The sequence below is a fragment of the Danio rerio genome, chromosome 4 (assembly GCF_049306965.1).
Source record: "Danio rerio strain Tuebingen ecotype United States chromosome 4, GRCz12tu, whole genome shotgun sequence".
Taxonomy (NCBI): Eukaryota; Metazoa; Chordata; class Actinopteri; order Cypriniformes; family Danionidae; genus Danio; species Danio rerio.
This window is the reverse complement of record NC_133179.1, coordinates 26,513,797-26,526,003: the sequence shown is the minus strand read 5'-3', so window position 1 is coordinate 26,526,003 and position 12,207 is coordinate 26,513,797. Positions and strand designations below refer to the sequence as shown.

At 34.3% G+C, this 12,207-nt stretch overlaps 1 protein-coding gene across 7 annotated transcripts in view; it reads left to right on the top strand.

Annotated features, from left to right (window-relative positions):
- The window catches only part of fgd6 (FYVE, RhoGEF and PH domain containing 6), a 50,870-nt gene extending 39,306 nt beyond the window's left edge, over nt 1-11,564 (top strand). For 6 of the 7 annotated variants that reach the window (XM_073946088.1, XM_073946087.1, XM_005164823.6 and 3 more), the window contains 4 exons: nt 3,625-3,719; nt 4,001-4,129; nt 7,613-7,761; nt 9,401-11,564. In XM_073946088.1, coding sequence (XP_073802189.1) covers nt 3,625-3,719; nt 4,001-4,129; nt 7,613-7,761; nt 9,401-9,437 — 410 coding nt within the window. In that variant the 3' untranslated portion in view covers nt 9,438-11,564. The remainder of the gene's footprint in view (nt 1-3,624; nt 3,720-4,000; nt 4,130-7,612; nt 7,762-9,400) is intronic. The other variant, NM_001099980.1, reaches the window with a different exon arrangement.
- Nucleotides 11,565-12,207: the final 643 nt, after the last annotated feature.

Below are 12,207 nucleotides of genomic sequence, written 5' to 3'. Positions count from 1 at the left end.
AATACAAACTTATTTATTTAATTATTATTTTTTAAACATGAAAAGATTAAAAGATAATCGGGCCTGACTCAGCATGAATGCTGTTTTTCAGCAGGTTCTTGCTCTGCTAAACAGACAGACATCTCATCCATCAACTCTAAGGGTGTCACGATCCTCCAAATCCTCGATTCGATTACATTTTCGATTTTAAAGTCACGATTCGATTTTCGATTATGAATAATTAATTAATTAATTAATAACGAATTAATTATTTGTAGCCTACCGTCTAAACTACCTGACTTGCATGGTCTTTGTTTTACCCATAAACAAATCATACAGTAAATGAATAAAGGTAAGTTACACACATAATTACCACCTGTCAATCACTTTTTTCTGCGGGACTCGTGAATAGGCAGTGATCTGTGTTGTTATAATGGCGTCGGTAAAAAAGGTGCACAACCAACTGGAACCAGCCAACAGTATCTAAGGTGTTCGCTAAGATGACTAAGTACAAGTGTAAAAGTAAAGATTGAAGCAGTCTACTGATCCGCTGACTGCCTGGACCCGCTGTCTGTGTGTGCATCTGTATCTGTGTGTGAATGAGTGTGTGTGGTCACGTGATGTGTGTTTTCAGCAGTGGTGAGGAAGGAGGGCTGCTCATAAATGCTATACGCCAGTGTGGATATGGATCGTTGTCGTTCTAAAATGCCATTTAAAAACAAAGTCATATTAGTGTAAACAGGGCCTGAGTGTGTATTTTTCGCGAGCGGATGTGCAACGGGTGCGGTGAGGAGGATTGCGATGCGCCCATCGTCTATCAACCCAACCGTAATACGTACATAGCAGAGCTTGCAAACTGTGTTTTGTTTTTGTTTTTTGTCGACAACACGAACGTTGTCAACATAACTCACTGGGAATCCAAAATACTTCCACACCGGCGACTTCATTGAAAGAGGAGAGGGTTTAAGCTCTGTCGACGGGTCTCCTGCGTCTGCAGTTTAACAAGCACTTCAACAAGCCTGTTTTTTCCCGCTTGGCAAGCCAAGCTGAAGTGACATGGGGGCGTGGCAGAATCGACGATTCTTTTTTTCGATTCGATAATCGAAGTTGAGCATTAAAAATCGAAATCGTGACACCCTTAATCAACACAGTACAAACAATCACCAAACATATAAAATAGAGAAAAGCAGGCTACTATCTCAGTGGCTACAGTGATAGTTGACCATCAGATGATGAACATGTGGTTTTTTAAAAAGTCTCAGTTGGTATCGTTTTTAGATGTTGTGGGATCTCATTCCAGGCTTTTGTGAAAACATAAAAGACTTATTGTGAAACAGTGAAAAATCAGGAATCAAACAATCAATTAAATAGATAATTAAATACTCAAAACTGAGAGGCTTCTCTTCCTTCATTGAAAGTATGTTTACCTAAAACTTTGACACCTCAAAATGTTTATAAATAGATATAAAAATTTATTGGTCGTGAAACAAGCAGTTTAATCCAAGTCCTCGGAAGAGTCAGGATTGCTTTGTTAACAGTTTAGAATTGCCTTTTTTTTCTACGTCTAATCATTGATCAGAGAACATAAACAGAATCTTAACCATACCTGCATGACAAACAGATGAGACTGGTTTTTGCAGAATGTATCCTGTGACATGCAAGAATGAATCTCATTGCTCCTTGCGTGTAAACCTAACATACCTAAGCTTCATTGATCACAATTGAATGCTGTAAACATTAGTTGGGTCCCATTTTTTTTTTATTCTTAAAAAAATAAGTTGCTTAAATACCTTGGTACTTAAAACTAATAAAAATAAGTAAAGCCAGGGTTTCCACGGGTCATGGAATTTCTGGAATTTTATGGAATTTTAAAAGGATTATTCCAGACTTTAAAAGTCAGGGAAAATTTTGTATTTTTTGTCAGTCATGAAATATCAGCGACTTTTTTATTTTACTTTTCATTTATCAAGATAACAATTTTCTAAACTTTTTTTATTTATTTATTTTGAGTCGCATGCATTTTGTTATAGTTAATCTATTTTTTCAGTGTGGTTTGAAGTCAAAATACACTTAAGTCAAATACAGTCATCAAGCTGTACCTGTTAAAATACTACATTAGTTGGTGTCTGTCTGCCTGCTGCCTGTTTTTCTGTTCACAATACACCTTATTTTGCAATGTGGAAGTGAGCTCTTTTTTGCTATTGTGTTAGCCTTCCTATTCATTTGTTTCTTTAAAAAAAATGGAAGTAAATGCTCACTGAAACTACCAAAACGCAAACTAATTGTGCAACACACCAGCATGTTTATGAAAATACATTAAAATTATAATATTATCAAGCAGCATAACACGCTGTTGTGTTTGGGTAAAAAGTTATGGAAATGAATGAGAACAGAAGTTTAAACATATTTAAGTTGGAAAATAAAAAATAAGTCAGATGCTTTATGGAAATTTAGCATTTTAGTCAGGGAAAAGTTATGGAATTTGACATTTGGCTTAGAGTGGGAAACTTGAAAGCTGAAAGGTTCATGCAGTCAAGGTATACAGCTTTGCTTATGTAGAGGAAGGCGAGGAGCTATCGGTCATTAAAGTTGTATTACTTCATTTATTTTAGATTGTGCATGAAAAATGATCTAATGTAGACCATTATGCCTCCTGATCTACTGATGTTGAATACAGTTGTACTCTTGAAATTCTATTGAAATCTAATGTTATTTATTTTACCAATTTGACAAAAATGTCAACAGTTTTTTAAGCATAGGTATACAAAAGTGACACAAATTGGATCTGAAAAGTTGCATTACACAGTGTGGACAGTCTGTTTCTATCAGATACCCAAATAATTGAGTGAGTGTTAACAAGCTGAAGTCACTCTGAACAAATAAACAACTGCATAGTAACTCTGTAATAAGAAATATAAGCAAATAGATAAAACTTAAGCCTTCAGAATACTTCAAAGAAAATTGAAAAAATAACTGAAATGATGTCATTTCGAACAAAATTGAGCTAAAAAACAAGTTTGTTTTGACTTTGCTTCAACAGTTTAAAACACCTTACCAATGCGAAGCTTTTGGGGAGTTCATTTTGATCTGAAACACCTTTGAGCTGCCATTGATCTATGAAGATTATGCAATAAGTGGATGTGTTCTGGAAGGCCGTCATCCATGAAGTTCAGACTCGCAAACCATACCAACCAGTCACTTAGCCGTTTCCATCTTCTTTCTGGCCTTAAATGAAAAGCAAAAAAGAACTTCATTTGAAGTATGCCTTTAGTAGCTGAGACTGAGCATTTATATACAGCTACTCAGCTACTGGAATCTGGCTTAAATGCGCAGTAGCAGTGTGTGGATGCTGATGTTGAGGATGATTTGCAGTGCTTCTTTTATACTCACTTGTAGGTCACTTTGGATAAAAGAATTTGCTAACTGAATAAATGTAAAATGTAAATAATCAAACCCCAGATAAAACACTAAATCGGAATGTGACCCAGAGGACTCTGAAAACTCTTTTGACAGGTGAAAACCTGGCAATCGCACAATATGCTATTGCAACCGCATATTATTATTTACTTACAACAATCTGGCAAACAAGTTGTGTGACAGCAAATGTTTTTTTTATTTTTCAACCATGCTTTTTTTGTTTCTTAGGCGACCAATCCAATGTGACCTTTTCCCCTAGTGGGCGGGGCTCAACATTCGCTTTTTCTAGAAAACAGAAGAAGATTCCATCAGCTCTCAAGGAGGTAATCTAAAGTTAAACAATACTTAAAGGGATAGTTCACCCAAATGTCACTAAACATTACACTTGCTCAATAACTTGATTCAACTCTAAGTTGAATACAAAGAATTTCTTTTGAAGAATGCTGGTTGATGGTACCCATCATGATGACTTTTTTCCAGTGGGTACTATCTAACAGCAATTCTCTAAAGATCTTCTCTTGCGTTTAACAGAATAAAAACTGCTGTTTCCAAAATAACACTAATGTCATTTTTATAGTTTATTAATATGACATCGTTCTCACAGGTGTCTGCCAACACTGAGAACTCCTCCATGAGTGGATATCTGCACAGATCTAAAGGCCACAAGAAACCATGGAAGAGGCTGTGGTTTGTCATTAAGAACAAAGTCCTCTACACTTATGCTGCCAGTGAAGTAAGCTGAATTTATTCAACAACTTATCAACTGTTAAAGAAACAAGCTTTATATAATTTATCAGTGTTAGCTCATAATATGAATGTTGACATGCTATGGTAAAAAAAAATAGCTGACTATATTAGGGTTGAAAATTTCTTTAAATGTGTGGTAAATCAATTAAGCAAATTATGATGCATGTTACAGCAGGGATGTAATTTTTACTTAAAACTAGCTTATATGCGCAAATGCAGTGATCGACAACAAGAATGTGAACAGGAGTGTGGATGCTGATATTGAGGAAGCTCCAACTTCATTTAAATTAGAGGAGTGCCAGCAGCCAGAAGCAAAAAACGCGACTGACGTAACATTCTTTTTCCACTCGGAGTTGACTATTTTCAACTGCGAGCACAATGGCAAAATGCAAAACGCAGCAGGCGGTTAAAACATGAGGGGCGTATGGCACATAATCAGCGTGCAAAACGCTGGCGGACGTTTGTAAGCCATTCAAAAGTTGCTTCTTTTGACGCAAAAAACACATGCGCACTCTTATTTAATTTGGAATTTGTTTTAAAATTGCCATTGAATTGTGTTATTTGACAAAATATATTTTCATTTTATGAAGAAATATGCAGCATTTCAAAAACAATGAAAAGGAACTTGTCTATTTCTAAATTCTCAACCCATCTTGTTAAAAATAAATCTTGAAAAAAAAATGTATCTTGATATCAGTATCATGAATCATTTGAAAATGTGAGTTGATGTAATCTTTATTATATTATTAAATAATCATATTATATTATATTATATTATATTATATTATATTATATTATATTATATTATATTATATTATATTATATTATATTCATTCATTTTCTTGTCGGCTTAGTCCCTTTATTAATCCGGGGTCGCCACAGCGGAATGAACCGCCAACTTATCCAGCAAGTTTTTTACGCAGCGGATGCCCTTCCAGCCGCAACCCATATCTGGGAAACATCTACACACACATTCACACACACACACACACACACTCATACACTACAGACAATTAAGCCTACCCAATTCACCTGTACCGCATGTCTTTGGACTGTGGGGGAAACCGGAGCACCCGGAGGAAACCTACGCGAAGGCAGGGAGAACATCCAAACTCCACACAGAAATACCAACTGAGCTGAGGTTCGAACCAGCTACCTTCTTGCTGTGAGGCGACAGCACTACATGTCTGCCTCACCCAGTTATATTATATTATATTATATTATATTATATTATATTATATTATATTATATTATATTATATTAGTATATTGAAACTATTTAAAGTGAAAAAGTTGTGTTTGATACTTATGGTCTTTAATAATAGCAAAATTGCTGTTTGAACAGTGTTCGAAATGGCACAGCTAAGGATCCGGGTTCGATTTTCAACAAAAACAAAAACTTATAAAACGTGCACCTATAATGCAATGCTTGTCAATATAGGCATTTGCTTAATTCACACATGTAACATAGATGCAAACAAAAGTGTCCCCAAAAACATTTTCTGTGTCATGAAGCCTATTAGAGAACAGTTGTAATAATTCAATTATATTTGAATATCCATGTATGTTTTTAATACGAATATAAAAATGTGAGTTGATCGCAAATATCTATATTTAACTTATATTTACTTGATTTAAAATAATGTTTTTTGTTCTTTGATGATTCAAATAGTTTCAAACAAAGCTGGAGCAGATAATTTCTGCATTTCAGAGTGACAGTTGTTTCATTTATGAATTTGTTTTTAAACAAACCGTCTGAGTCAGCAATTCAGTGATTCGTCACTTGAGTCAGTCACCTGCTTTAGTTACTAAATGAATCAGCTGTTTTGAACAAATCCCTTGAATAAACGATTTGAATGTTTGAGACTTACCACCAGATACTGGTTGTTTTAGGGCAGGCGTGTCAAACTCTGCTGCAGCTCTGCAGTTTAGTTCCAACCCAACTCCAACATACTTTGAGTTAGACTACTGATAATGGTGATACAATGGCCTTAGTGATGCTCGACTTAAGCTCTGCTTTTGATTTTTGTTGATGAGCACTTGGTATCTCGGGCACAGTTCTGAATTGGTTTGAGTCCTTTCTATCAAATTGAAGCTTTTCAGTGAGCCTAGATACCTTTCTTTCTTGCGGTGTTCCTCAGGGATCGATTCTTGCACCCCAGATATTCTCGTTACATATGCTGCCCTTAGGAACTATAATGAGAAAGTTTGGAATTATGTATCACTGCTATGCAGATGATATACAGCTTTATACTGATCCAAAAAATGATAGCTTAACCCTCGAGAGATTAGAAGATTGTCTTCCTGAAATCAAACTGTGGCTCACTGATAACTTTATGCTTTTGAATGCAGATAAAACCCGAGATATTCTTATTGGTCCCCCACAGAATTCTAGCAAACAACCTACCGATCTCAGTGTATTAAACTGTTACCACACCTCTGAGGTTAAAAACCTTGGGTTTCTACTAGACAGTAGTCTAAAACTTGACAAGCAAATAAGTAAAACCAATATTGCGATCACTACGTTGGTTGATTTATGGTTCACTTCCGAATAGACTATAAAATGTTACTCTTTGTTTATTAAGCACCATATCTTTCTGATCTGATCACTACTAAGGCCCAAACCCGATCGCTTAAATCAAATTTCAACTGCCATCTATTGCAAATACCTCGATCTGGTCTCAAACACAGGGGCGATAGAGCCTTTGCAGTTGTGGGTTTGAAACTATGGATTAAGTTACCATTAAAAATTTGAATATCACCCACTTTATCTATTTTTAAATAGATGTTAAATAATTTTTTGAGTGCATTTACCATTCCCTAATGATGGTTCCAGGCTATACTAAATTGCTTCTTTCTTGGAAACTTTTACTGTTGTTTCTATTGTTTTATATTGCTGTTTTTACCTGCTACTGCTATTGTACATCACCTTGGTCAACCCAAGGTTTTAATTAAGTGTGCTTTAGAAATAAGCTTTGATTTGATTTGATACTTACCTGTAGGTTTCAAACAAGCCTAAATGACTTGATTTGTTTGATCAGGTTTGTTTAAATAGGGTTGGAACTAAACTGTGCAGTGCTGCAGCTCTCCAGGAACTGGATTTGAGACCTGTGCTTTAGTGACTAGACTAGACCTTTAGTAGTTAGTATAAGTGATAGAAAGATAACAGGAGTGTTTCGACTGATAAATGTATTTTAAATTGCATTTTAATAAAACAAGAAAAGTATAGTATATCTAGAGTGTTGTTTATTGGGGAAAAGGTTGCTTTTTTCAGAAAATCTTTTATGTTGAAACCAACAGAACTACTTTTGCAATTCTAAAAACTTGAATGACATTAATAGCTCCTTTATTTTAGTCAGTCATTCCTCTGTATTCATTAAATGCTTTATAAAGTCAAAAGAGTATGCATACGAGTATGTGTTTTGACGTAATGAAAGCCATCATGTGGTAATAAATGCCTTGGTTTTCAGGATGTTGCAGCATTGGAGAGTCAGCCACTGCTGGGGTTTTTCCTCCGAGAGGAGAAGACAGGACCTGCTCAAAAACTGCAGTTTAAACTCTACCATAAAAACACACTCTACTACATCTTTAGAGCTGAGGATATTCCCACTGCACAGAGGTACCCAAACAAGCGATCACCAAAAACATACTGAATGTCCACTTTTTTTTTTTCAGCAATGTTAGTTCCTGAAGTGTTTCTTTCATTAATTTTTTTCATCTTTAAAGACATTTATGGACTCTTTTTACTATATTCTGCGTTTAATGACTATCAGCATCTGACATTCTTGAAAGTTTTTAAAATTTGGATTTTTTTTAAATTAATGTACATTAAAAAAATATAATACTTTGTATTATATAATTTATCGTTTTACTGTATTTTTTTCTTTTTGATAATTATTTGAGCAAATAGCAATGCAATTATTTGTTGTACTCTTCCATTCGCTGTGCACTAAGATTATCTGACTATGATGACTTCCACTGCTAAGAAATCTGAAAATGTAAAAAGGGTCCAGAAAAACAAATAAGTAGGCCCACACAGAATATGTGCCCACAGAAATTTGCTGATTTTTGTGCTCATTATTCAATCTATTGATTTGCTTATGTAAATGTGGGTAAATATATGTTTACTCTATTTTTATATTAATTTCAGTAATATTATAGAATGATATGCAAATATTTAGATTAGGGGTATCAAAATGACTTGTTTTTATGGAGCATCACCATGCGGATGAAGATGACTGGGTATTGGTTTAGAAACCATGTACTGAGGGTTACAATTAGGGCCAGACAGAATCTGTGGACTTTTTTTGTTATTTCTGCTGTGAATTTTGTCAAAGATCTGCGGATTTATGTGAAATGATTTTAGGAGTATCATAACTAAAAAACTAAATATATGAAGTAAAAAAAACTTTGTAACTTTTTTTTTATGTTTACAATGCAAATCCAGCTAGATCCACTTTGTAAACAAAGCAAGTCTCTTATATAATATATCTACTAAAAGTCTAAAGTATATGACTTTACAAACTGTGTTGTAAATAAATGATATGAACGTTTTAATATTATTATCATTATATCACAGTAATATTAGTAAAAAATAATTTAAAAACTGAATAAATATAAATGTACACACATTTACACAAGTAAATTCCATGGACTCAATGGTGATGGGCTAAAAATCAGCGCACAGATTCCGTGTGGGCCTAGTTACAATGTATTGAGGGTTTTCTGACATCATAGGTTACGATACGGTACACATATGCGAGTTGCATAGTATGGTGATGGAAGTGAGTTGCATACTATGGTGAGCCACAAGAGAGTAACTATGGTGAGGGAGTGTGACGCACAACATACATGAATTGCATATTATGGCAAGGGAGATGAGGTGTATGTACAAGTAATTTAAAAATGTTACAACTAGAAGTCCCTGCCCCTTACTCAGTATTTAGTTTCAGTTAGAAGCACATCAACATACTGAAATAAAAGTCTCAGAAACCTCCGGTTCTATGAACCTCAAACATAATAATAATAAAAATAATATTAACTCATGTTAATGTTCAGATCAATATAATTAGGTTATGAGGAATCCGTTAATAGCCTCAAAACCCAGGACAGGTCTGTGCTCAAACGATAATTAGTTACTGTTAAAACTAAATCTCCTCATTTTTACTTTTATTTCCTGACTTTGGCACTCTATAAAGTTTGTTTTATAATTACAATAAAAAAAACATTGATTTAATATTCATTCATGCTTTTTTCAGGTGGATCGAGGCATTTCAGGAGGCCATGATTCTTTGACGGGTCTTGATTGGATTAAATCATAAATAAATGTCCGGGTCTCTCCACTGTGTGCACGGTTTGAGGTTTGAAGATGCGAAAATCCCAGTTTAATGCCAAGAATGCTGGTAGATGTAGTTCAGGCATTAATCCTAACCTTAAGCACCCTAATGAAGGTCGTTTTAATCAAGACTGCCTGCAAACAAAAAAAGATGTGAGGTATTAATCCATCATTATTTTTCATTCTTAATGTTACATTTAGGAAACACTGCCTCTCAGCTTGTTTTCGGTGCTTGGCATTTACAATAATTCCAGCCTACAAAGTGTGCAGGAGTTAAAAGTGCCTAGTCTTGAGTTCAAGATGTTTGTCTTTAACTCCTGACCATTAGGTTATCCTTGAGTCGCATTTCAATTGCCATTAAATCTAATTGCTGGTGCCGCCGGTCGCCTGATGAAAGTTTATAAAAGGATTTTTGGCCACTGGTGTGATTCATAGTCAAGTCTGAATGTGGATGAGCAAGTATGACACGAGGAATGTCTGGTGCCAGGTCATGTGGCGCAGTCTGGCATGGTGCATTATGGGAGATTTTTGGATTCCACTGTGAATGCTGGGAAAGAAGGCTTAAAAGTTACCAGGCTTCTTCTGGAAGCATAAGCAGGCTACGGCAACTACGTATAAATTGTGACTACGTATAAATTGTGTCTTTAGATTTAGTTTTGTCCACAATTTGCTAAACTTAAGCATGGGTATTATTTAAGCAACAATTCATGGATTACATGCAACAATTTTCAAATTAATCGATTTGACATATATTGAATGTAATGATATATACTTGTCTTTATAGGCAGAGACAAGTCAATGTATTAAATTTGAGTACAGTTCACACATACATTTTACATAATGACTCATGCAAAGTATGTGAGAATAAAATTGTAAGACTAAATGCCAGTTTTTAATGAACAATTAATTAATTTAAGCATTATATAAAAAAGCATATTAATTTAATGAACAATTTTGGCATTAGGTAGGTCCCAGAATGCTTTTTAATGAAAAATATGTGCGTTTGCTTACAATTTGTGCATTATACACAACATTTTTCATACGAATAATTTTATAAATAAGCAATTTACAGAATAACCATTTATATTAAATGCTAAATGTGTTCGAATAACAATTTTGCAAACAATTTATGCATGAAATCTGACATTTTGCAGAGGAAGAACTTTCCAAACAATGTATGTAAGAATGTATGAATAATTGTATGCACAATTTATACATATTCATTCTGCTCATGTTTCCTCTAAGAAGCTCTTTGTTTTTATTTGATTTTTTTTTTTTTTTTTTCAGTTCAGTTACAAAAATGTTTTTAATAATCTTAAACTCTTTTGTAAAAAGTAGGCATTTCAACTGATGTTTTAAACATTGTGTACTGGACAGAACTGGAAGTGTACATATTTTGTAAATGGTAATATAATGCAGGCGTATTTAAAAAATTAGTTCAGGATGTTTAATGGCCTCATGGGGTAGTAGTGAAGACACAGTGCCAGGCTGGCTAACTCAGCACTGTTTTTAACTTTTACTTTATAAAACAATATAGCACACCGGCTGTGAATACAGAGGAAAAATCTAGTGCTCTTATCAGGGAAAGACGTAACACACATTAAATACTCTAATGCACCTTGTTCAGGAACACGAGTATGATGACCTGATTATATTCTCTACAGTTTTCACTAAGGTCCTTTTCCATTTCAAGCACAACAAGCCACTGATGTTTTTTACTTTTTCTTTCTTTCACCATTTGAAGTGTAACCGCTCCAAGAAAAGGATTGTTTTGTGGTTCTGTTCGATGTCAATCACATTTGTGTGTTGAATGTTTGTTTACATTTTGTGAGAATGTTCTGATTATGGAAAACTTTAGATACACCACTGTTTTGTTTTTTAACCATATGATCCACTTTTTAGAAAAGTAAATATAATTGTTATTTTTGGTCATCATGGCACTAGTTTACTACGATGTCCCACAGTTTTGCAGATCTCAAGAAAGTTTTACGTCCTGAAGTAATATCTTGAGGATTTCAAGGGAGTAAGCTATGCCCCAAGAAAAATGTAAAGAGCAAATAATTTTTAATAAATAATGTAATGTAATGAGATGTAACGTCTTTGTCTTATGTAAACTTCATATCTCGGACTGTGGTCGAAGGACCACTAGGGGGCAGCAGGGGAGTTCTGGGGTCTACTGAAAGAAAATATCACATGCAACATTTGTCTTGAGTGTATTTTTAAAAAAAGCATTACTTGCTTTTTAAGGGAAGGTTACTTCATTAATTTAAATTGGGGAAACTTATTAGAAATATAATCATCAGGTGTTCCTCACATAAACAACATCATAATACAACACACAATACAACGTACATAAAACGCATTAAAGGGCCATGAAACCCCCGTTTTAGCAGGATGTTTTCACACGTCAGATCAGCTGACTTGATAGTCCATTGCTATTTAAAAATCGAGTTGCTTGTGGGATAAAGGAAAACTTTGCATGCTTTTTACATTCATATGATTTTATGAATGATTCACACATTGGATTTAACAATCTATGTTTTTTCTTAACACAGATTACATGCTACCATTTATGAAAGGAGTTTTGAAATAAATTCAGATTGTATTATAATTTACATAAATATGATATATTTATGGGTAGTGGTGATTTATGGAAAAAGTGGGATGGACATTAAAAGCAGTGGTTTAAGTAAACGTTAATTTTTCTCAAAAATGTGCTATAGATGTTGA